Source organism: Miscanthus floridulus, chromosome 13, assembly GCF_019320115.1.
Source record: "Miscanthus floridulus cultivar M001 chromosome 13, ASM1932011v1, whole genome shotgun sequence".
NCBI classification, from domain to species: domain Eukaryota; kingdom Viridiplantae; phylum Streptophyta; class Magnoliopsida; order Poales; family Poaceae; genus Miscanthus; species Miscanthus floridulus.
In genome coordinates this window covers 70,714,302-70,740,013 of record NC_089592.1, presented here as the reverse complement: position 1 = coordinate 70,740,013, position 25,712 = coordinate 70,714,302, and the positions used below count along the sequence as shown (strand labels likewise).

At 52.5% G+C, this 25,712-nt stretch overlaps 2 protein-coding genes across 8 annotated transcripts; both read right to left on the bottom strand.

Moving 5' to 3' along the window:
- Nucleotides 1-970: 970 nt before the first annotated feature.
- On the bottom strand, nucleotides 971-12,579 carry LOC136502121 (uncharacterized). Of its 7 annotated transcripts, none has more exons than XR_010770428.1 (10): nucleotides 11,394-12,578; nucleotides 8,281-11,298; nucleotides 3,218-3,655; nucleotides 2,774-3,139; nucleotides 2,559-2,687; nucleotides 2,272-2,477; nucleotides 1,905-2,199; nucleotides 1,727-1,819; nucleotides 1,281-1,639; nucleotides 971-1,199 (listed from the first exon to the last, which is right to left on the bottom strand). XR_010770428.1 is itself a non-coding variant. In XM_066497595.1 (2 exons), exon 2 carries the CDS (start codon nucleotides 10,043-10,045, stop codon nucleotides 8,828-8,830), a length of 1,218 nt encoding a protein of 405 aa, XP_066353692.1. In that variant the 5' UTR covers nucleotides 10,046-11,298; nucleotides 11,394-12,578; the 3' UTR covers nucleotides 7,393-8,827. The 7 variants fall into 7 exon arrangements, 1 of the variants encoding a protein (XP_066353692.1); XR_010770429.1 differs by having other exon boundaries at nucleotides 2,272-2,687; nucleotides 3,218-3,349; nucleotides 3,440-3,655; XR_010770431.1 differs by having other exon boundaries at nucleotides 2,272-2,687; nucleotides 8,281-11,294; nucleotides 11,394-12,579.
- Nucleotides 12,580-22,433: 9,854 nt separating this feature from the next.
- LOC136499992 (uncharacterized) lies at nucleotides 22,434-23,226 on the bottom strand. The gene is made up of 2 exons (XM_066495454.1): nucleotides 23,201-23,226; nucleotides 22,434-23,106 (listed from the first exon to the last, which is right to left on the bottom strand). The coding sequence occupies exons 1-2, from the start codon at nucleotides 23,224-23,226 to the stop codon at nucleotides 22,434-22,436; spliced, it is 699 nt and encodes a 232-aa protein (XP_066351551.1).
- Nucleotides 23,227-25,712: the final 2,486 nt, after the last annotated feature.

The window sequence follows — 25,712 nt, the reverse complement described above, 5'->3', positions numbered from 1 at the left end:
AGGGGTGGGTGGGGGGTGTTGGATGGACTGCCTTTGTACTGCTGGTGGCCCATCAGCAAGGGCAGGAGGCCTAGGCGCTGGTGGAGCACCGAGCTGGGCCTGGTGTTGTCGGTGGTTCTGGCTGCTAGGTTCCAAGCCCCAATTGCAGAGAAGGCGACGGGGCTGGGGCACCTTCCAGGTGTTCGGTGAGAATTTTTTTTTAATTTTAATATTTTTTGAAAACTAATTTTAAATCTAACACTGTCTGTTTTTTTAACTAACACTTTTAGCCACGCCTATTGCCCTGCCGCGGCCAAATGCCTGTGTCGTGCCATCCATGGTGGCGCGGCAGATGGCTAACGTGGCAGCGACTGAATTCGCTGACCGTTGACATGGCAGGGCCTGCCGCACCACCGACCTTGTCGCGGTAGTGCCGCGCCCTGATCCGTGGCATGACAAAGCCAAATAAAACCCCGCGGCCAATCCCGCCTGCCTGAGCAGTAAGCCCGCCTGGCCGCCGCGCCCGCCGCCTGTCCGGCGGTACCTGGACGTTTTAATTGGAACGCGTCGCGTCGATAGTGTGAGTTATTCTAAGTATTGCTTGACGTAAAATCAATAATGGATTTATTTCTGTCTTTTGTTGAATTTTTTCATGGCCGAATAGAGAATTTGATAAGCCAATGATTTTTTCGTCTTTCATAATACGGTTAATCACCATGTTAACTAATCGATTATGAAAATTTTGATCGGATTGAAACGAATATTTTTTAAGGAAACTTATTTATTTGGCTTTTTGGCCCCATATTGTAGGATCGGCGGCGACGCAACCATGGACCCTAGCTTCCTCGACCCCTCGCACAAGACGGCGGCCACCGGCGTCGAGATACCCCGGGATTGTCGGTTTTTGAACTAGTCGCTACTTAATCTCGCATGCAATGATGTCGCGACGCATTGAAACGAATATGAAGCAAATAAATGAAGTTCGTGCGCAAGTTGACAAGCTACCACATAACATTTTAATTGGTTTGACATAAGTTCGATATAACATAACTAACTAAGCCTGCAAGTTTCGGACACCAATAATAGTTCGACTTAACATACTAAGATCCAGAAGTGTAAGGATCCCTCGGACGCCTCTGTCTCTTCGGATTTATTGGCAACACATTGGGAGTGTAGCCAACGTCAGTGTGGTCGCGTCGCCGGTGCGTATGGCTCGTACCCTGCAAGTATATGATATGCACGATTACTTAGAATTTTTTATGACCGTTAGTTCATGTAGCCTACGTATTTAAAGAAACTACCTTTGTTAGTGCCTGTGAGGCTCTTTGGGTACCAAGCGGGGCACCACCTAGCTGAGACATGTCGATCTCATCCTGCGGCCAATCGTCCCACTGGTCGTGCTGTCTGCGGAAGCCTAGGGATAGTCATCGTCGTCATCGTCGTCCTCGTCGTCCTCGGTTGTAGGGTCCTTCCTAGCGCTATGATGTGGTGGTATACGCACCGTGGAAGTGGCATCTGTCATCAGCTGAGAAGAGCCGACTGATGTTCTCAAAGAGGCTGAAGACGTGCCACCCGACCGCGTCGGGAGTGGCAGTTCATCATAAGGAGTGTCCATGCAGCTCAGCTTCTGAGCTAGCTTTCTACAGCTCTTCTTCACCTTCTGCATAAATAGACGTTAAAGTTAGTGTATTTCTCAAACGCATATACACTAAAGAAACATTTTTGAAACGGACTAGTTTATGTTTACCTCCACAAAAGCTGCAAGAACGCCTGGCCCCTGCCCTCTAGACTCGTGAAGCCGAAACGCTGCTTCGTTGGACATCCTTGATAATTGTGTCACCTGGGTACAGAAACACGGTTGGACAGTTTTAGTACACATACTTAATACCAAAAGGATAACAAATTATACCATTCAAGTATCTTACCATGTATCTTTGAAGCGGGGCTCTCTATAGCTGTGTGTCCTCCCTAGTAGTAACGTCATACACATCTTCGATGACATCTTCCTTCGAGTCCTCGTCAATCATCTCCTCAGTGTACGGGGGCTTGATATGTGTCCTCGTAGACCTGTGAAGCCACCGCAGGTACTCGTCGAAGGTGTGCTGGTCGTGTGGAGGACCCGTATGGACTGATTGTCGTTCCCTGGTCTCCCACAAGTGGATGTGCATATTGTGTGCCACGCGCCAATCCTTGGTCTTGTACCTCTTCTCGCGGTCATACCTGCAACAAAACGATGTTAGTTGTACCACACATACCTCTGAATTATAGCTTTGTTATTAATCGATAACGCACCCGTGCAATCCTTGGTTGGTGGAGTAAAGCGGTGGTGGGCAGCCTGTCATTCTTCCAAACTGTCTGCAGACCCTGACGGGAAAGTGAATCTCGACCACGTGGAAGAAAATAAGAGGGACGTTGCAGCGATACTCCTCTGACTCGTCCCTAGTGACAGGACTGAGATAGTACTAGAGCTCCGGGGCATTCCAAGGACACCAATGCACCTGAACATTTCGTAATTGAATTAGGCTGTGATATAGTGTACATCGAACAAGACACAAGTATGATAGTAAAGAGAGCATAACATGGTGCTGTGTCAGGACGTCGAGACCACCCGTGCACTCCCTATACTTGCGCTTCGCATTTTCTCTAACTAACTCTGATTTCGTCTAGATAAACAGAGCTATAGGGAGTGTATCATATCCGTTCCATTGCTGCATTGAACACGATAATGAATTAGCCATTAATAAACTCATCATATGTAACCATATTGAAGAATACAATGAACCGAAGTACTTACTGGTAAACCAGTATTAAGGGGCCTCCCAGCGAGCCATCGTTCCCAACACCAAACCTGGAGTAAGTATGAGCACCCCCAAGGTTCGCATACCCTGATGTGCGACGGCAGGCAATGCATAGCTGTCGATACGTCCATGTCAGGACTACGCTGCCCCAGCTGTACGCCGCTATGTTCTCCCACGACTGGCGTAGTATGTCAAAGAAGATCTAGCTGATGGTGTTGCTCGAGGCGTCTAGGAAGAGGAAAGCACCAAGAAAGTGCCAGAGCCACACTCGAGCGAACCTATCGATCAGAGCCTCCTCAGCCTGTGGGTCTAAGTAATCAAAGCGCTCTGTGATCCAAGACGACGAAACATCGAAACTTTTCCTAAAATTGACCAAAGAAAATGAGACCCGATGGCTGCAGGAAAGCAATGCAAGTATTAAATATGCTTCAATTTCTCACTTATTTTTCTTGGAAGCCTCATCGTCCGGTGGAAGAAAGCTAGTAAACTGAGCCACCAACTCTCTCCAGTGATCGTTGTCAACTATCCCTGTCACTGGAAGTCCCCCAACTGAAGGCCAAAAATAGCAATCCCTGCATGTTACAAGAAAGTTTACGTACAAAGAATGCACTCGCACCTGTCTACAGCTGCAGTAAGTAATGCTGGGTCAAGGGGCGAAAGACCGTGGTTGACAACACGGACAAGCTCGAGGAAGCTGGCATGCTGTATGTACGGTGCGTAACTCTCGTCCCACTGGTGTGCCCTAGGTGTGCGTGCGGGGCCTCAAAGTAGGCAAGGCCACCTCTGCGTCGTTATCACTCAAGATGTATGCTCGGTGCTGGTCGTCGTACTCCACCTCAAGAATGGGGTATAACGGGTGCTGCATGGAAGGGGCCATCCTATTACAATTTGATAAACAAAGCGTTAGCGTATTCAAATTAACAAAATTCAAATTAACATTATGTAGCATTGTAAAATTTGAACTACTTATTATGCAATACGAACACAATATAAAAACACATGTATATATTCAAAGTAACATTAACAGACATATCACGCACTAGTAACATAAATAACTTCACTAGGAATATATGCATTTGACGAAACTTCATGAAGTCATTAAAATCGACGTATCACGCACTAGTAAGTACCGACATTTGTAAACTAGTATCTATACCCAAAATTCCTAACTAAATAACTAACTATAAACTAAATAATAAATACATAATCAATCCTTAAACTCAAAATCCTAACTATACTAAAACACACAACCTAAAACCTAAAAACTACCTACGTAAATCACAAACAGATTCACTAACCTAACTATCATAAATCACTAACTATCCTAAATCACTAACTATCATAAATCAATAACAATCATAAAACCATAACTATCCTAAATTACTAACTATCCTAAATCACTAATTATTCTAAATCGATAATAATCAAAATAACATGAAATCGAGAGGGAGGTATCTTAGGAGTGGGCGGCATTGATGCGCCGGCATTCGTGGCGCGGCTGGCGCGGGCGCTGTTTGAGGAGTAGGCGGGCGAGGCGGGGGCGGGCGGGCGCTGCGCGTGTGGCTGGTGGGGGGCGGGCAGGTGTGCGTGTAGGCGAGCGGGCTCGCTCGTGATATTTATTTGGCCCTACCACGCCATGCGCCTTTGCACGGCACTGCCGCGCCAAGATCGGTGGCGCGGCAGAGCCCTTCCACGTCAACGATCACGATTCCGGTCGCCGCCACGTCAGCCCTCTATCCCGCCACCATGCATGGCGCGGCACATGCATTTGGCCGCGCTAGGACAATTGGCGCGGCCAAAAGTGTTAGTAAAAAAATATATAGTGTTAAATTTAAAATTAGTTTTCAAAAAGTGTTAAAATTTTAAAAAAAAATTCTACGGCTAAGAGCCGCCAAGACTTCGCCGCGCACGCGCCCTCGCTTCTCACGACGACTAGGACAACTTGGCCGATCGGACGTCGGTGGCGTGCTGGTGCTTGGTGTAGGTGCGGGTTCAAGGCCGTGTCAGGGCGATGCGGCGGTAACACTAGAGGCGGGGTCGCCGGCAGAGGCCAGGCTACTGCCATGCGTGTGCACCGCGGATGTGCTGGCTTAGCTAAGGGGCCCGTGTGGTTGTGGGTGGATTGCGGCAGCAGCGAGTGCGCGTCCGCTGGCACCGTAGCGGTGCGTGCAAGAGCGCGGGTGCGTGCGTCGGCTGCGACGGTTCCTAGAACCTCAGGGAGAGCGTGCTGGAAGGAAGGAAGTCTGGCGGTCGGGCAAGTAGGCAACCAGGGAAAGGCAAAGGTTGGGTCCTTCGCGTGTTCGCGCGTGTGGCCGGGATGCTCAACCAGTGGTCGCGTTCATGGGCGAGCGTGTGGCGTGCGCGTGCGAACGGTGGCGGCTTCCCTGCAGGAGCTCGGTGAAAGCTCGGCTTAGAGGCGGTGGCGCGGCGCCTTGCCCTATGTAGAGGTGCCGGTGTCCGTGCGTGCAAGTGCGGCGTGTCCTTGTGGATCAGTAGGTGTGCCAGACCGCTGTCGGGGCGTACTCGCCCACGCGCCGTGGCTCGGCTTGTGCGTGTCCGCGCGTGGGTGCACTGTGCTGGTGCAAAAACGGAGCCAGCGGCGAAGGCCGGGACAAGCAGTCTAACACAAAAGGTTGTCAGCTCTAAACCGGTGTTCTTGACAGCCGGTGAGCTTGCAATCGTCAAATGCAAATCACAGAAGCACTCAAACACAACGTAAACACTTGGGACACTGGGTTTGGTGCTGCGAACTGCAAGCAGCGTTTTCTGTTCTTTCTCTTCTCTATTTATTCAGAGTTACAGACTATCAGGACCACGCAGTGGTCAGGCGCGCACCGTGCGGCGAGCACGTCCATCCCCGTGCCCACGATGCCACTCAAACACCGGTCATCCTCAGGACGTGCGAGCTACTCCCGCTACTACTTCTACGCGAGATGGCAACCACATATCAGTGCTCATCCGCATGCAAAACTGAATAAGAAACATGCAGTCCTAACTAACTAAGCCAGCCAATGCGCTAGGATTACTACTAACATTTCTCCTCCTAATTCTTGCGCATGGCCTGAATGTTGATGATGCCGATCTTGGACCGTAGCTCGCAGAAACGAACACGCCCCAAAGCCTTCGTTAGGATGTCTGCCAGTTCCTCAACAGTCCCAATGGACTCAAGCATCACCTGGTTCTCCTCAATGCATTCTCTGATGTAATGATATCTTACGTCGATGTGTTTACTGCGGTCATAGAAAACTAGGTTCCTGCTCAGTTGAAGTGCATTCTCACTATCAATTTTCAGACTGAAGGCCCTGCTCTTCTCACCTCTGAACTCGGCAAGCAGACGGGCCAACCAAACACCCTGGCAGGCTACAGTGGTGGCAGCTATATACTCGGCTTCACAGGAAGATAAAGCCACCACCTTCTGCTTCTGAGACTGCCATGTGATGATGCTGGAGCCGAGGAAGAAGATGACTCCTGTGGTGCTCTTCCTGGTATCAATGTCACCGGCTAAGTCACTATCACTATAGCCAATGGGATGAGCTCCCTTCTTCCTCTAATAATGGCAGCCAAAGTGCAAAGTTCCAGCAACATATCTCAGCACCCTTTTGACAGCCACCATGTGCTCTGTAGTTGGGTTCTCCATGAACCAACTAATGTACCCCACAGAGTAAGCCAAATCTGGCCTTGAATTCACCAAATACCTGAGAGAGCCCACAATGCTCCTGTATTTTGTGGCATCAATAGAAGGAGCAGAGGTGGACTTACTGAGTTTCAGTCGAGGTTCCATGGGGGTATGGCTTGGATTGCACCCTTCTAGCCCAGCAGTCTGGAGTATCTTCGCAGCATAGGCACTCTGACAGACTGAAATTCCTTCTTCAGACTGAATCACTTCCAATCCGAGATAATACCGGAGAAGGCCAAGGTCGCTCATCCTGAAAGTCACCTTCATCTCCTCCTTGAAGATGCTGATGTCGCCTGGATTGCCACCGATGATCACCAGATCATCCACGTAAATGCCCACGATGAGACGCCGTGCGCCCGCACCGTGGAGGTAGACAGCATGCTCTGATGTGCTTCGCGTGAACCCAAGTTTGATCAGGGACTCATCGAGCTTGGAGTACCAGGCGCGCGGGGCTTGACGAAGTCCATAGAGAGCCTTGATCAGGTGCAGCACCTTCTTCTCTTGATTCTTCACCACGAACCCCGGTGGCTGCTCGACGTAGACATCTCTAGAAGCTCACCGTTCAGGAAGGCGGACTTGACGTCCATGTGATGGACTGCCCACCCTTCACTTGCAGTGAGCGCGAGCAGCAGCCTTACTGACTCCAGGTGAGCCACAGGCGTGAACACTTCATCAAAGTTAATGCCTTGGCGCTGCACGTATCCCTTGGCGATGAGCCGGGCCTTGAACTTGGTGACGAGCCTGGCTTCATCCCACTTCGTCTTGAAGACCCACTTGAGGCCAATCGGGCGCACGCCTGGTGGAGGATCCATGAGCTCCCAAGTGTCGTTCACCTCAATGGAAGTGAACTCATCGAGCATGGCATGGCGCCAGTTCTCATGTTGTAGCACCTCCTAGAACGTCGTTGGCTCAGCTTCACTTACAAGCAGCAGCTGCTCCTCCACTTCACGTGCAGCGAGACCCGACGGCGTGGCCGGACCGAGCACATTGTCGACGTTGCGGTATCGCAGTGGGGCGTCGTCGTCATGGTCCGCGTCCAGCAGCTGCGATGCGCCGGTGCCTGGTGGTGACACGAACTCCACTGGGTCCGACTCAGGCTGAGGAGGCGTGCCCGGCGTCACGCTCCCAGCGCTGAACACTGGCAAGGCATGAACCAGGGAGGTAGGTGATGAGGAGCTCCCAGCACCATGTGCTGGTGAAGCTTGGGCTAGAGACGCTAGTGGTGTTGGAGATGTGGTAGCAGCTCCGCTTGACGTAGTCGAACTCGTCGATGCTGTCGTGGTGGCTGACCCGGGCAATGGCAGGTGTTCGATCGTGAAGTCACTCACCTCGCTACGTTGCCCCTGGGTCTAGGACCACTGCGCCGCCTCCTCGAACACCAAGTCCCGGCTCACGTGCACGCGTTGAGACACAGGGTCATAGACCCTGTATGCCTTGGAGCCGGGTTCGTAGCCAACGAAGATTGTACGCCTGCTTCGATCATCAAGTTTCTTCAGGTTAGGCGTTGTCACCTTCATATGCGCGACGCAGCCGAATGTCCGCAGGTGCTGGACGCTGGGAACGCTACCCGTCCAGAGCTCGTAGGGGGTCTTGCCACCCACGCTCTTGGACGAGGAACGGTTGAGCAAGTAGACGGCCGTGGTGACCGCTTCCCCCAGAACTTGCCGGGGAGCCCTTTCGCCTTGAGCATGCTGCGCGTGGTTCCAATGACGAATTGGTTCCACCGCTCCACGACGTCGTTTTGTTGTGGCATGTATGGCGCCGTGAGTTGACGATGAACACCCAGCTCAGCGCAGTACTCGATGAAGTCAGTGGCGGTGAACTCACCGTCGCGGTCAGTGCGCAGGGCCAACAGTTTCTTGCCGCTCTTGCGCTCAGCTGCTGCTTGAACGCGCTTGATTGCGGTAGCCGCGGCATCGTTGGTTGGCAGCAGGCAGATCCACACATACCGTGAGTAATCGTCAACAAGCAACAGGAAGTACCGGTTCCTGCTTGGGGTAGGCGGCATGATTGGGCCGCAGATGTCGCCGTGAAGAAGCTGCAATGGCTCCGTCGACCGTCCCAGAGCTTGCTGAGGGAACGGCGCACGGCGCTACTTGCCAACGAGGCAGGCGTCGCACACCTGCTCCACCTGTGACATCAGGGGCATGCCACGGACGAGCCCGTCCTTGGCCATCTTCCACAGCGCCGCAAAATGCAGATGGCCAAACCTGGCGTGCCATACCCTGGCTTCTTCCTCTCCGCGCGCCGCCAGGCACACCGGTTGTGCTATGTTGACGTCGAGCACATACAAGCGTCCTGGGCTGCGGTGGATCTTGGCCAGCAGCCGGCGCTCCTCGTCGCGCACTCGCATGACCCCGCTCTCAACCAGCACCTAGTAGCCGGACTCGTCCAGCTGACCGACGGAGATAATATTCGCGGTGAGGCGGGGAAGGTAGTAGACATTGTCGATGGCGCGATGTTCCCCCGTCTTGCAGGAGAAAAGGACGGTGCCGACTCCCTCGATGCGCGCTACGGAGCCGTCGCCGAACCTCACGGAACCAGTGATGCCGTAGTCGATGTTGGAGAACGCGGACCTTGCCCCAGACATGTGGTTCAATGCGCCCGTGTCCAGGACCCATCTCCTGGGATCCCGGTCGCCGCCTTCGTCGAAGACGGCGAACACCTTGCCCTCTGTGAGATGGAGCTGGCTGTTGGTGCGGATCGGTGGTGGAGTCGTCGGTCTTGGCTCCGACGGCGGCAGCTGCTCGATTTGGGGAAAAATCCCCTCCCCCTGCTCACAGTCCACCGCAAGGAGCAGAGTGGACTCGTCATCCTGGGCCATGTAGGCCTGCTCCAGCTTCTTCTTGCTCCTACAATCTTTGGCCCAGTGACCTTTCTTGCCACAGGTCTTGCAGGCATCATCGCCGATGCCTTGGGCCGAGTTCGTCCCGGCCCGCTGCTCGTTGCCGCCGCCACCGCTGCGTCCACGGCCCCTGCCACGATCGCGTCCTCGTCCGCGACCGCCGGAGCTCGAGCCGCCCCGGCCAGCCTCGCCGTCTTTCTTCTTGTACCGCTCCAGCCATTGCTCCTCCGTGAGCAGGAGCTTGCCGGAGATGTCTTTCGCCAGTGACGGCTCGTCGTCGGTTGCCGCCTTGAGCCGCCCGGTGACCTCCTCAACAGAGAGCGTGTCGATGTCGAGGAGGGTCTCCATTGAGACGACGAGCTGCTTGTACCGCGGACGCGCGACGCGGAGATACTTCGCCACCACCTTCGGTTTCGGCTCCGGGTCCCCGAGGATCGCCAGGCGCTGCACAATGTTGGACAGTCGCAAGGCGAAGTCCTCGACGGACTCCCCATCGCGGAACGCAATTTGCTCGTATTCCGCGCGCAGGCTCTGTGCAATCGACTTCCGCACCCGGTCATCGCCGATGCGCATCGCCCGGATCGCCTCCCACGCTTCCTTGGCCGATGGCTTGGTCGCCAGGGTGGGCACCATCTCCAGGGGAACGCCGGAGCAGATCGCCTCCAGTGCGCTTCGGTCGTCGTGGAAATCGACATCTTCATCCTCGACTGCTTCCCAGAGATGACGGGCTTGCATCTTCAGCTTCATCAACAGCGACCAGGAGTCGTAGTTCGTCTTCGTGAGCTGCGGCCAGTTGCCTGAGCCGCTCGTCTCCCGGACCACGCGCTCGACGACGACCTCCCGTGGGCGCCGCGTTCACGAGCGGCCACCGCGACGAGTCCGCGAACGACGCGGTGGTGATCGACTTGGAGACGGCGAGCGCGTTGGAGTCTTGCTGCCGGAACCGCTGCCCTTCTCCTTCGTGGCCGACGGCGGCGTGCGGCCTCGGCCCTTCGGCGACACCATCGCGACGCGCTAGGTCCTCCTCTTACGGCTCTGATGCCAATTGTCAGCTCTAAACCGGTGTTCTTGACAGCCGGTGAGCTTGCAATCGTCAAATGCAAATCACAGAAGCACTCAAACACAACGTAAACACTTGGGACACTGGGTTTGGTGCTGCGAACTGCAAGCAGCGTTTTCTGTTCTTTCTCTTCTCTATTTATTCAGAGTTACAGACTATCAGGACCACGCAGTGGTCAGGCGCGCACCGTGCGGTGAGCACGTCCATCCCCGTGCCCACGATGCCGCTCAAACACCGGTCATCCTCAGGACGTGCGCGCTACTCCCGCTGCTACTTCTACGCGAGATGGCAACCACAGATCAGTGCTCATCCGCATGCAAAACTGAATAAGAAACATGCAGTCCTAACTAACTGAGCCAGCCAATGCGCTAGGATTACTACTAACAAAGGTGAGGCTTTAGGGCTTGCTCACCGGAGGGCTCGTCCTGGCCGTCCGCGTGGTGCAGGTCGGGTTCGAGTGCAGGCAGAACGCGCGATGTCACCGGCTAGTGGCTTGGGACGGCGGCATGGCACGGCTCCTCTCCGGGGTTCCGCGTACTCCGAGGCAGGCTCGGCGTCGTGGTCGTCGCGCGAGATCAGGGACGGCAGGGCCGGGGCGATGGCTGGCTCGCGTCCGTCGGCGGCGGCGCGTTCCCGAACGAAGTTGGCTTGTCGACGACGGTAGTAGTAGTACACGGGGCGCCGGGAGGGTCCAGAGCGGGCGCCGATGGCTGCAACGTCGTCGGCCAGGTGACGCAGGCGGCTACGGGTCCCGGTGGCTTCCGGGCGGACGTGTGACGAGGGCGACCACGAGGCCGGGGCGTCGACGTGCTCCTTGCCGCGGCCCGCGTTCGCGACGTCGCGGTGCGTGATGTACTGCAGATGCTCGGTGGAGGTCTCGGGAAGGCGTCTTCAGCTCCTAGCGAGGAGGTGGCTGGGCTCACGGCTGCCACGCGGCTTCCTTGCGGAGGATGAACACGGCACGAAGGCCGATTCAGACAAGGTCGACGACAGGGAAGAGAAAAAGGTGGGAACTTGGCAAGGGAAAGGGCTCACCGGCGGCGGGGATCTCAGCAGAGTTCGAAGGCGAGGCGGAGGCGGCTCGGCGTGGCGTCCGCTGCCGTGTCGCAGCGTGCACAGAGCGACGTCGAGGGCGGCGTCGAGGCGAACCGACGCCGCGACGCACGGCCGCGAGCGGCGTCGGGCAGGGTGTCTGGACGAAGGGCTCGCCGAGGGGGCTCCCGCGGCGTCGGCGCGGCAGCGAGACGACCACCACGGCGTCGTCGACTTGCGCGGAGTGGGGAGGCAAGGCCGAGAGGGGGAGGAAGGGCCGTGGCGGCGGATGCTGGGAGATGGCGAGAGCAGGAGGCCGGCCTAGGGTTCTTATAGTTGCGGCGCTAGGGTTCCAGGGTGGTGCACCGGCGTTCGCTCCGTTGATGTGACAGCCGGCGCGACGTGGCGTGCATCCAAGGCGCAGAGCAGGTGGCGCAGCAGGGAACCTTCGAGAAGGGGCTGGTCACGGGCGCGTCCGCGCGGTCAAGAGTGCTCCGCAATTTGCGGCGCGGCGCGGGGCGCGGCTCGGCGAGGCCCGCAGCTTCCTGCTGGTGCTCGGCGCGGCGGGCGGAAAGCAGAGGAGCGTGGTCGTACGGAGATAGATGACGACGGTGCGGTGACGGAACGGCTCCAGGAGGGGACGGAGGAAACGGCGTCTTCGGCTTCCCTCTTTCCGCTCGAGGCTGACGCGTGGGGTAACGGGGACGGCGTGTCCCTACCGCGTGTGCAGCGTACGCGACTACGCGAGCGGCGTCCGATGGGGAGCGGCGGCGGCGGACTCGCGAGCGTGCCACGCGCGTGAGGAGCAAGGGAGGGAAACTGGGCTGTTGCTGGGCGTTGGGCCAGAAGAGGAGCTAGGCTCCGGTACTTGCCGCTGGGGTATTTGTACGTACATATACACGTATAGTATAGAGCCTGGTGGTGTACGCGGTTATCTGCACTGCACGCTTCAGACAGCTCCGAGAAAACTACTGGGACTAAGGGAGCTGTTGCTTCTATACGTGCTTCACGTTAGCGGACAATTGGCACAGGAGCATGCACGCTCGGCAACACCTGCTTGCTGCCCGTGCGGCCAAGAGGTAGGCCACGAGCTGGACTAGAGGGAGATGCCGGAGGAAGCTTTGGCCCAAAGAATTAAGAAGAGGTTTTCTATTTTCTACACAAGGGCGTTAGGAGAAGGGCTACCTCCAAGCACAACAAGATTAGAATCAAGTCACACATATGCTGCATACTATATGAGGTGCACAATATTATTGTAAATTCAGTTGAATAAGATGGGAGAGATTAGGGTTTTGTTTTTAGGAATATTGCCTTGCCATGATGTTGACTTAGTCAATAAAATGGCAATGGTGTTATTGCTGCAAAATTTTTGAAGTCCTGGATTTTTAGATCAGGGCGAGACGGAAGATAGTTGACTACTCACTACATGCGACACACACTGCAACGAAAATTTTTGAAAGTTGGGATTTTTATATTACAAAGAATCACGGCATGTTACAGGTGGCCAATTAATTCCTAGGCCAGACACAGCACTAGACTTCTGGACAGAACAAAGTTCTAACTAAGGCAGACTTAAATGTACAAGGCAACCACAGCAAATCCTTCGAGCCACGTTTAGAAAGAGTAGCAACATCAAACAATAAGCATGCGCACATACATAGGAACGTGATGAAAACAAGTGGACTAACCTTTCCATGCGAAAACCAATCCAAATGCTAAAATCTGAAGGGTGGATATACTTCTAAAAGGCCTTACGAGATTTTGCCCAAGTGCATGCTGAAAAGTTCATCTGATCTAACATCAACTACTCTTTCAAAGCGCTAACCTTGCAATAATAAATAGGAAAATCACTTGTCAGTTGTCACTTCCAGAAAGGCTTCTCATCACTTACATCAAAAGTGGATTCACAATCTAGTATAAATTTGGAACGGGCCATCTTCACTGCATAAAGGACCACTATAAAGGAACAACTGTTGTACCCATTTTGGACAACTGTCTCAGAACATAAAAATCAAAAAACTACTTACTGCAAACATTACACAGAGAGAAATAAACTTTTAGCCACCGACCATTCTATTTCCATTAGGAGCACTCTGGATCAAAGCATAATCTTTAAAAACTAGTCAAAACTCAAGGGTGCTGTCACCCCGATTTACGCTTCCGATCCATCATGTAACAGCCTAACTGGTGGTAACCCTCCTGAAGAGAATAACAACTGCACCGAACCTGAACTAAACCACCAGCATGACGCATGAATATTCTCCAAGGAGCCACCTCGAATCTCTAAAAGGCACATCCTACCTAAACAACAACTACAGGGCAGGCACACACGACCTGATTTCACTAATTCCTGACGCTGACGCCTGATCTCTAGGACGCAAACAACCAACAAACCTGCTGATCCATTACATCGAACACCTAGAGCGTGTTTCCAACACCGCCTGCATCTGCACGTACCCGACCACGGCCACCACCCGCACATGCGGCGCGCGCGCGCGGCAGAGTAAAACTCCCAGCCCCCCGAAGTCCCGAACGACTCCCCTTGTCATCTTCCGCGTGTTGTTTTGCTCCTGGACTAGGAGTTATAAGAACAGTTGATCCGCCGGTGGTCCATGGCTCGCGTGCGGGCAAAAAAGGGATGTGTACCTATATTTAGCAAAAGCTGGTGGATCCGGTCATCTAGGTTGGAATCGTTTATCGTCGTTAGGAAACCAATTTGTAGATCGTTTCGCTTGCAAAGTACGGAGGATGTTTACGGTAGAAGAGAAGAGACTGGGTATCGTCTCTAAGAGAGTAAAATCTGACATAGAGACAGTTATAAAGATTGGTCATACAACTCAGAGACGGAGGGTCGTCTACAAGCAATTTAATGCTTTGTATGTAGCCAAAATCAATCATGAATATCAATTTGTATATCATTGTGTGGCCATTTTGATGGGAGACAACAGTTTGTTATAAAAATGGCAAGGGAATAAACAAACATGCATAAACATGCTATTCGTTTTCTCTTGTGAAATTAGCACATGCAGAGACAGATCATCAATTAACCGAAGCAAGCACACTCAGAAACTTAGCTGAAATGAGCACTGAAACTTAACTTAAATGACCACCATCCAGTTTTCAGAAATTTAATAGAAACTTAACTGGACAAAAGTTTCAGAACATATCACCACCATCAAAACTAAGTATGCTACAGTGGATAGTTAGTTTCAGAACCAATACATATAGGAAGTCCAAATTACCCTAACATTACATTGAGGCTATTGATTTTGTAAATGCAGAGATTCAGATAAATGTGACCACCACACAACAAAGATTCAGATAACTGAAACACTCACTCCATCACACTTTAAGTGAAACAAAAGGAACACTAGGCAGCTATATGTGAACTCTGAAATCTAAACTCTGACGTCTAGGACATGTAACTAAAAAGATCAATGGCTGGAACTTGATAGGACCATAGGTGGCGATGCACACTCTGTTCTTGCCAAATTATTTGTCGACCATATGTACTTTTTCTAGCCGACGCTTGACATCGCGGCCGCCGACGCGCTCCATGTAGGGACAGAAAAGAGAACAGATAGCAGTTCATGATCTCAGTTTGCTCATACAAGTCTTCAGAACTGCTATTTTTCTGATTTGGAACATAACTGAAATCAGATAACTTGATGCTTAACTGAATGTCGGCCTTCAATTATCAAATTGCAGCTAGCAAGGTAGTTGACACCATGCAGTTCTGATAGATAAGCATACAGGTAGAACTGAATGTCACCGGCACTAAATCCTGGATGAGTGTGGAAGTGCCCGCTGACCAGGGCTGACGTGGCGGTAACCGGGTCCACTGACCGCTGACGGGGCAGGTCCTGCCACGCCACCGATCTTGGCGCGGCAGTGCCCGCGCCACGGAGCATGGCGCGGCTGCGCCAAATAAAACCCCGCTGCCAGTCATGCCTGCCCGAGCAGCAAGCAAGTCTGGCCGCCGCGTCCGCCGCCATCCCGGAACGCGTCACGCCGATAGTGGGAGTTATTCTAAGTATTGTTTAACGTAAAGTCTAATGAATTTGTTTCTATATTTTGTTAAAAAAAATTTCACGGCCGAATAGAGAATTTGATAAGCCAATGATATTTTTGGCCCCATATTGTAGGATCGGCGGCGACGTGACCATGGACCCGGCTTCCTCGACCCCTCGCGCAAGACGCCGGCCACCGGCGTCGAGATACCCCGGGACTGCCGGTTTCCAAACTAGTTGCTACTTAATCTCGCAAGCAATGATGACGCGACGCATTGAAATGGATATGAAGCAAATAACATAAGTTGACAAGCTGCCACATAACATTTTAATTGGTTTAACATAAATTCGACATAACATAACCAACTAAGTCTGCAAGTTTTGGACGCCAGTAATAGTTCGACCTAACAAACTAAGATCCAGGAGTGTAAGAATTCTTCGGACGTCTTTGTATCTTCGGATTTGTTGGCAACACATTGAGAGTGTAGCCAACGTCGGTGTGGTCGTGTTGCCGGTGCGTACGGCTCGTACCCTGCAAGTATGTGATATGCACGATTACTTAGAATTCTTTATGATCGTTAGTTCATGTAGCCTACGTATTTAAAGAAACTACCTTTGTTAGTACCTGTGACGCACCTTGGGTACCAAGCGGGGCACCACCTAGCTGAGACATGCCGATCTCGTCATCGTCATCGTCGTCGTCCTCCTCCTCATCTTCGGTTGCAGAGTCCTTGCCAGCGCTATGATGTGGTGGTGTACGCACCGCGGAAGTGGCACCTGTCATTTGCTGAGAAGAGCCGGCTGGTGTCCTCAAAGAGGCTGAAGACGTGCCACCCGTCCACGCCGGGAGTGGCGGTTCCTCATAAGGAGTGTCCATGCAGCTCAGCTTCTGAGCTAGCTTCCTGTAGCTCTTCTTCACCTTCTGCATAAATAGACGTTAAAGTTAGTCCATTTCCCAAATGTATATATACTAAACAAACATTTTCAGAACGGGCAAGTTTATGTTTACCTTCGCAAAAGCCGCGAGAACGCCTGTCCCCAGCCCTCTAGACTCGTGAAGTCGGTACGCTGCTTCGTTGGACAGCCTCAACAATTGTGTCGCATGGGTACAGAAATACGGTTGAACAGTTTTAGTATACATACTTAATACCAAATAGATAACAAATTATATCATTCAAGTATCTTACCACGTATCTTTGTAGCGGGGCTCTCTGTAGCTGTGTGTCCTCTCTAGTGGCAACGCCGTACACATCTTTGATCACATCTTCCTCCGAGTCCTCGTCAATCGCTTTCTCAGTGTATGGCGGCTTGATATGTGTTCTCGTAGACCTGTGAAGCCAGCGCAGATAATCGTCGAAGGTGTGCTGGTCGTGTGGAGGACCCGCATGGACCGGCTGTCGTTCCCTAGTCTCTCACAAGTGGATGTGCGCGTTGTGTGTCACGCGCCAATGCTTGGTCTTGTACCTCTTTCTGTGATCATACCTGTAACAAAACGATGTTAGTTATACCACACACACCTCTGAATTGTAGCTCTGTTATTAATCGATAACTCACTCGTGCAATCCTTGGTTGATGGAGTAAAGCGGTGGTGGGCAGCTTGTCATTCTTCTAAACTATCTACAGACCCTGACGGGCATGTGAATCTCGACCACGTGGAAGAAAATAAGAGGGACATTGCAGCGATACTTCTCTGACTCGTCCCTAGTGACAGGACTAAGATACTACTGGAGCTCCGGAGCATCCCAAGGACACCAATGCACCTGAACATTTCGTAATTGAGTTAGGCTGTGATATAGTGTAGATCGAACAAGACACATGTATGATAGTAAAGAGAGCGTAATTTGGTGCTGTGTCAGGACGTCGAGACCGTCCGTGTACTCCCTGTACTTGTGTCTCGCATTCCCTCTAACTAACTCTGATTCTGTCCAGATAAACAGAGCTGTAGGGAGTGTATCATGTCCGTTCTAGTGCTGCATTGAACGCGATAATGAATTAGCTAATAATAAACTCATCATATGTAACCATATCGAAGAATATAATGAACCGAAGTACTTACCGGTAAACCAGTATTAAGGGGCCTCCCAACGGGCCATCGTTCCCAACACCAAACCTAGAGTGGGTACGAGCAACCCCAAGGTTCGCGTACACTGAGGTGCGACGGTAGGAAACGCATAGCTGTCGATACGTCCATGTCAGGACTGCGCTGCCCCAGCTGTACGCCGCTATGTTCTCCCACGGCTGGCGTAGTATGTCAAGGAAGATCCAGCTGATGGTGTTGCCCGATGCGTCTAGGAAGAGGAAAGCACCAAGAAAGTGCCACAGCCAAACTCGAGCGAATCTGACGATCTGAGCCTCCTCAGCCTGTGGGTCCAAGTAATCAAAGCGCTCTGTGATCTAGGGCGACAAAACACCGGAAGTTTTCCTGAAATTTACCAAACAAAATGAGACCCGATGGCTGTAGTAAAGCAGTGTAAGTATTAAATAAGCTTCAATATCTAACTTATTTTTCTTGGAAGCCTCGTCATCCGGTGGAAGAAAGCCAATAAAGTGAGTCACCAACTCCCTCCAGTGATCGTTGTCAACTATCCTTGTCACTAGAAGTCCCTCCAACCGAAGGCCAAAAATAGCCTTCACGTCCTGCATGGTCCAGGTCATCTCGCCATAAGGTAGGTAGAACGCGTGTGTCTTAGGCCTCCACCTGATATAAGAATAGAACGACTGTTACTTGCCTCAAATTTATTATAAGAAAGTTTACGTACAAAGAATGCACTCGCACCTGTCTAGAGCTGCAGTAAGTAGTGCTAGGTCAAGGGGCGGAAGACCGTGGTTGACAACACGGACAAGCTCGAGGAAGCTGACACGCCGTATGTACGGCGCGTAACGTTCGTCCCACTGGTGCGCCCTGGTATGCATGCGGGCCTCAAAGGAGGCAAGGCCACCTCTGCATCGTTGTCACTCAAGATATGTGCTCGATGCTGGTCGTCGTACTTCACCTCAATAATGGAGTACAACGTGTTATAAATTGATAAAAAAGCGTTAGAGTATTCAAATTAACAAAATTCAAATTAACATTATGTAGCATTGCAAAATTTGAACTACTTGTTATGCAATACGAACACAATATAAAAGCACATGTATATATTCAAAGTAACATTAACAGACATATCACGCACTTGTAACATAAACAACTTCACTAGGAATATAAGCATTTGATGAAACTTCATGAAGTCATCAAAATCGGCGTATCACGCACTAGTAAGTACCGACGTTTGTAAACTAGTAGGTATACCCAAAATCCCTAACTAAATAACTAACTATAAACTAATTAATAAATACCTAATCAATCCCTAAACCCAAATTCCTAACTATAGAATAGAGGGAATCACCACACACCCAATGTGGCCGCCTTTCATATATAGGGCCAATTAGGCACACATGGCAAGTACAAATATAGGAGGCTATTACCTGTACAAGGAAGCTATCCTAATGTAAGGAAACTAGGCTATACATAGCAACTAGCCTATCAAGGGGATCCCTCTAATAATCCTGATATATACATATCCTAATACCCGCCCTCAGTCGCAGCAGGAGAGTCACAGATGCACAGACTGGTCTGAAAATCAGTGAAGAGCTAGACGGGTAGACCCTTGGTCATGATGTCTACGAATTGGTACGCGGAGGGAACATGAAGAACTCGGAACTGTCCTAGAGCAACCTTCTCGCGGATGAAGTGGATGTCGATCTCGATGTGCTTCGTGCGGCGATGGTGGACAGGGTTGGCAGTCATGTAAACAGTGCTCACGTTGTCGTAGTAGACGACCGTCGCACGTGGGATCCAGATGTGGAGTTCCTGGAGCAACTGACGTAGCCAGCAGCACTCGGCCACAACATGGGCCATTGCATGGTACTCCACTTCGGCACTGGAGCGAGACACCGTCGTCTGGCGCTTGGAGGACCAAGACACCAGGTTGTCGCCAAGGTAGACGCAGAAGCCGGAGGTGGAGCGGCGCGTGTCGGGGCAGCCGGCCTAGTCAGCATCGGAGTAGGCAGTGAGCTGGTCGATGGCGCTGGTGCCCAAGTGTAGGCCGGACGATAGGGAGCCCTTGACATACCACAGGATGCGCTTGATTAGCGCAAGGTGCGGCTCGCGGGGGTCGTGCATGAAGAGGCAGACCTGCTGGACGGCATAGGCTAGGTCCGACCTCATCAGGGTGAGGTACTGGAGCGCACCAGCAAGGCGTCTGTACTCTGAGGGGTCAGCGAGTGCAACACCCTCTATGGCGGACAACTTGGTCCGGGCATCCACAGGGGTAGCTGTCGAGTGGCACTCAGACATGCCAGCACGCTGGAGAAGATCCACAGCATACTGCCACTAGGAAAGGAATAGCCCGTGGCTGTCCCGAGTCACCAAGATGTCGAGGAAGTGGTGTAGGTCGCCGAGGTCCGTCATGGCGAACTCCGAGCGGAGGCGCGTGGTGACATGCTGGAGAAGGGTCGGCGACGACGTGGTGACAATGATGTCATCGACGTAGAGAAGGAGGTAGGCCAGCACGGCGGCAACTTTGTAGACAAATAGGGAGGCATCCGACTTGGAGGGGGTGAAGCCGATGCTGTGGATGAATGTGGTGAAGCGCTGGTTCCAAGCATGTGGCGCCTGCTTGAGTCCATACAAGGACTTCTGCAGCAAGCAGATAGAGTCAGGGGTAGCGGGGTCGACAAAGCCGGACGGCTACTCGCAGTAGACCGTCTCGTCGAGGTGGCCGTGAAGGAAGGCGTTCTTCATGTCAAGCTGGCGGATAGGCCACTCCCGAGACACAGCGATGCCGAGAACAGTGTGGATCGTGGTCGGCTTGACCACCGGACTGAATGTCTCGTCGTAGTCGACGCTGGCCTGCTGGGAGAAGCCACGGACGACCCAGCGCGCCTTGTGCCAGACGAGGGAGCCGTCAGCGTGAAACTTGTGCTTGAACAGCCACTTTCTAGTGACGATGTTCGCACTAGGCGGATGAGGGACGAGGTGCTAAGTGCCATTGTCGATCAGCGCCTTGTGTTCTTCCGCCGTCGCAGCGCGCCAATTGGGATCGACGAGTGCGCTGCGATAGTTCACCGAGAGGGGCGAGGCAGCGAAGGCAGAGAATCCAAAGCGCTCGATGGTGCAGAGACTGCCGGCCTGTGAGCGCGTCATAGGCCACGCGGTAGCCCGAGGAGCTACTGCACCAGGGCCAGCAGCGGTTGCTGGTACTGCTGGAGGCGTAGCAGGGGGCACCAGTGATGCTAGAGGTGCAGCAGCACCTACTACGGCCACTAGAACTGCTGCTTGGTCGGTCGGCGCTGCAGGATGCCGGGCACGGCGAGTGTAGACAGCGCTGAAGCGTTGGCCGCCCAGCCGGGGGCCGCCCGCAGGAGGAGCTAGGGGGCCCAGCTAGAGGATAGCCAGGTGCAGGAGTTCTGGGGACTCGTCCACGCTGGAGGTGGGGGCCATAGGGCCAGCGAGCAATGGAGCGGTGGGCGCAGGTGTCGTTGAGGAAGATAGTCCCTGCATCAGGAAATCAAGTGAAGACGGCATGGAGGCCGCCGATGGTGCTGCCGAGAAGGGGAACACCAATTCATCAAAAATAACATGGCGAGAGATGATGATGCGCCGAGTGGACATGTCGAGGCAACGATACCCCTTGTGAGAGGATGGGTAGCCAAGGAAGACACAGGGTGCTGAGCGAGGGGCTAGTTTGTGGGGGGAGGTGGCAGTAAGGTTTGGATAGCAGAGGCATCCGAAAACTCGAATCGAGGAGTAGTCGGGGATTGATTTGTGAAGAAGCTGATAGGGTATATTGTTTTGTATGGAAGATGAGGGTCACCTATTGATGAGGAAAGTGGCAGTGGCAAGAGCCTCAGCCCAATAGGGAGGTGGCATGGACGCATGAAGGAGCATGGTGCGGATAGTGTCATTTGTGGTGTGAAGCATGCGTTCAGCCTTGCCATTCTGTGGAGAGGTATAGGGACACGAGAGGCGGAGCGTAATGCCATGGCTAGCGAGGAAGGAGGTGGTAGCATGGTTAACGAACTTGGTCCCATTATCAGCTTGGAATGATTTGGGTGTGGCGCCAAACTGTGTTTGAGCATAGGCAATGAAATTGACTATGTGGTGGTGCACCTCAGATTTGTGACGAAGTGGAAACGACCAGCAATAATGGGAAAAATCATCTAGTAGAACAAGATAATATTTAAAACCGGAGGTGCTAAGGACCGGGGACGTCCAAACATCACAGTGAACTAAATCAAAGGGAGCAGTGGTTACAGAGGTAGAATGATTAAATGGGAGCCGTATGTGCTTACCAAGTTGACAGGCATGACATAGAGATGATGGGCTCTTATTACAGGAGATGACCGACATGCTGTGTAGAGTGGCAAGGCTGGAAGGACCGGGGTGACCAAGGCGGTGGTGCCATAGCGATGAGGTGGTGGCGAGGCTGCAGTGGTGCGCTGGCGTGGAGGGGAAGGTGTAGAGGTCGCCACCACAATTGTAGCGAAGAGTCATACGCCCTGTCTGTTGGTCCTTGACAGAAAAATCGAAAGCGTCAAATTCAATAGAACAATCATTGTCACGTGTGAATTGACGAACGGAAAGAAGATTGCGCACGAGGGCCGACGTAACCAAAATGTTAGTGAGGTGAAAAGTAGAGTTGGGAGAAGACAATATGGAGGTGCCACGGCATGTGATAGGAATGGTGCTGCCGTTGCCAACCGTGATGCCAGAGGTAGGAGGGGGGAGACAGGACAGAAGTATACCATCCGAGGGCGTCATGTGAGTTGTGGCGCCGGTGTCGAGGACCCAAGGGTTTGACCCCTGGAGAGACATTTGGTTCAGGGCAGCAACGAGGCCGGTCTGATCCTAGCCGCCAGTCTACTGCGAAGGAGAAGGGGCCGCACAGTAGGAGAACTAGGCGGGGGAGAAGGTGGTATGGGCCTGAGGATGGGCGCCGAGGACGCCGGGGCCGTGCCAGGCCGGGTTTGCCGCCGGCGGGCGCCACTGCTGCTATTGCGCCCTGGCTGTCCAGGGGGCGTAGCAGAACCAGGAGCCGGCGGGCGGTGTGGGTGCCCGTGGCCCGCCCGCAGACTGGGAACCGCTGCCGCCGTCGTGGCCGCCCCGTCCCTTCTTCCTATAGCGACTGCCGCCACCGCCGCTGTTGCTGCGGCCACCATAGCCGCCGCCACCGTGGCCGCCCTGGCGACCAGCAGAGGAGCCGCCACTCGCGGTGGGGGAGGCCGAGCGGCAAGCTGGACCGCACGTGGCGTTGAATGTCGTCTGGGCGGCGACCGTGCCCTCATTGGCAAGGCAAAGTTCCTTGAGGACGAGCTTCTCGCAAGTGGTGGCGAAGTCCGGCAGCGGGTGCGAGTCGGCAATGTTGTCCGTGGTGCTGGCGAAGCGGGGATTGAGGCCGCGCAGAAGATTGAGGACGAGCTCTGGGTCGGTGATGGTACGACTGACGTCGTGGAGCGCATCGGCAGTGGCCTTCATCTGCTGGCAATACTCGTCGATGGAAGAGTCGCCCTGGGTCATGGAGTGGAACTTGTGACTCAGGAAGATAGCACGTGGGGCCTTGTTGGCCTCGAAGAGGTGCTTGATGGTGACCCAGAGCTCGCGCGCGGTCTGGTCCGGGGCCGCAGCAAGGCCGAGGACGTCGGTCCCGACAGTGCCGAGGAGCCAGCTACGAACACAGGAGTCCGCAATAGCCCAAGCAGGGTCAATGGGCCTGGTCGCCGCCGTGTCGTCGATGTGCGGGAGGAGGCCAAATTTCCCACAGAGGGAGGTGAAGAACGGCGACCATTGGTTGAAGTTGGGGTGGTTCAGCTCCAAGGTCACCGGGACATGGGATTTGACGGAGATTGTCGCGTAGGGGGGCGACAAGGATGGCGGGGGCGGAGATGGAGTCCGCAGCCGGCAGGGTTCCAGAGGAGTGGGAGGCACTAGTGGCAGAGGAGGCCGACATTGGGGGCCTGGGAAGGGAGAGCCGCTGGGGAAGAAAAGGTGAGGGAGTGAGAACAGCCGCCGGTGGAGAAAAGGTGCGGGAGGGAGGGAGAAAGGGAACTAGTTCTCTGATACCATGTAGAATAGAGGGAATCACCACACACCCAATGTGGGTGGGGAGCCTTTTATATATAGGGCCAATTAGGCACACATGGCAAGTACAAATATAGAAAGCTATTACCTGTACAAGGAAGCTATCCTAATGTAAGGAAACTAGGCTATACATAGCAACTAGCCTATCTAGGGGATCTCTCTAATGATCCTGATATATACATATCCTAATACTAACTATTCTAGAACACACAACCTCGAACCTAAAAACTACCTACGTAAATCACAAACTAATTCACTAACCTAACTATCCTAAATCAGTAAGTATCCTAAATTTGACAAACTATCATAAATCAATAACAATCATAAAACCCTAACTATCCTAAATTACTAACTATCATAAATCACTAATTATCCCCAATCACTAATTATCCTAAAATAATAATAATCAAAATAACATGAAATCGAGAGGGAGATACCTTAGGAGCTGACGGTCTTGACGCGCTGGTGTTCGTGGCGTGGCCGGCGCGGGCATTGCGCGGCGGGACTAGCCGGGCACTGCGTAGGTGGCCGCGGGCGCTGCGCGGCGGCAGGACAGAGGCGGCTGGCGGTGGGCGGGCGGGCAGGGCAGCGGGCGGGCGGCCTCGCTGGGGGGTTTTATTTGGCGCAGCCGCGCCATGCTCAGTGGCGCGGCCCTGCCGCGCCAAGATCGGTGGCGCGGCAGGCCCTGCCCCGTCAGCGGTCAGCGGACCCGGTTACCGCCACGTCAGCCCTGTGCCGCGCCACCATGCATGGCGTGGCACAGGCATTTGGCCGCGCCAGGGAAATAGGCGTGGTCAAAAGTGTTAGTTTTAAAAAAACCCGGCCGTGTTAGATTTAAAATTAGCTTTCAAAAAGTGTTAAAATTAAAAAAAATTCTTGGACGACCATGTGTAATAGGTATAATCTGGTGAGATTTCCTTTTTAAGTGCAGTTCTGAAGCCATATCTTTTCCATGGATTGCATTATAATCAATGAGGATATAGATAAGGATATTATAAAGTTTCAAAAAACAAGAATTTCCTTTATAAGTGCAGTTCTGAAGCCATATCTTTTCCATGGGTTGATTTATAATTAATGAGGATATAGATAGGGATATTATAAAGTTTCAAAAAACAAGAAGGAAAGGGATATTATACCATGAAAAAAAGAGATACAGTGTAACCCAGGTAATTAGTGTTTATCATTAAATGAGCAGATATAGTATGGCTACAATCTGGAGAAATTTCTTTAAGCAGCATCTTTTCCATGGATTGCATTCTAATTAATGAGGATCTAGCAGCCTGTTCGGGAGACCGTAAACGATCGTGGATTATTTACTGCTGGCTGGTTTGGTATGAGAGAAAAACACTGTTCCTGGCTAGAAATTTACGATCGTTTACGAGCAAGCGAACAGGCTGTAGAAAGGAGATATCTTTTTTCAAGTAGGAAATCTGTACAATATTTATGAGTAGATCTTATTGCTTATCTTCCAGCATTTATGTTTGAGCATGCAACCTGGAGCGCGTATGTTTATACCGCTGAATATGCCAACAGAAGCACCAATTTATGTGAACGATAAGCAATATGACGCACAATATGACGCCACTATGCGTCGACGCTGTACCCGTGCCAAAGCAGAGAGGGAAAATAGGCTGTTCAAGACAGAAAGGTACTTTGCACATCTCAAACTATTAGTTCAACACATTAACTGTCACCTTTGACTGGTGCTATATCACCATGCCATGCAACATATCTTCTCTTAGTAGCAGTTACGTCAGTCATCAATCTCCATGTTAAACTACTTAAATTGTCACCTACTGACTGAATGATGCTACATCACCATGCCACGCATCATATTTTGTGTTGTTCAGCATATTTGATCATATCTCCATGAATCAGCCTCTCACATCTCAAGCTATGAAATCACCATGCCATGCAACATATCTTCTGTTGTCTTCTACCGTTACATTCATGTTGCTGCCTGCATGATGCAGCCGTATCTCCATGAATCACGCCATTAGCATGCACTGCGTTGCCCACGAGCCTCTGGTGGACGTTTCCTGAACACAAAGGATCCAACGGGAAGGATGATGGTGGACTGGGGAGGCAGCAAGGCAACGTTCATCAACCCGTATGCGCCAGGTGGCATCTCCAAGTTCAGACATGCAACAGTCAGACCTGGACAACCTGAGTAGTGTCTCCAGCCTGTCGAGT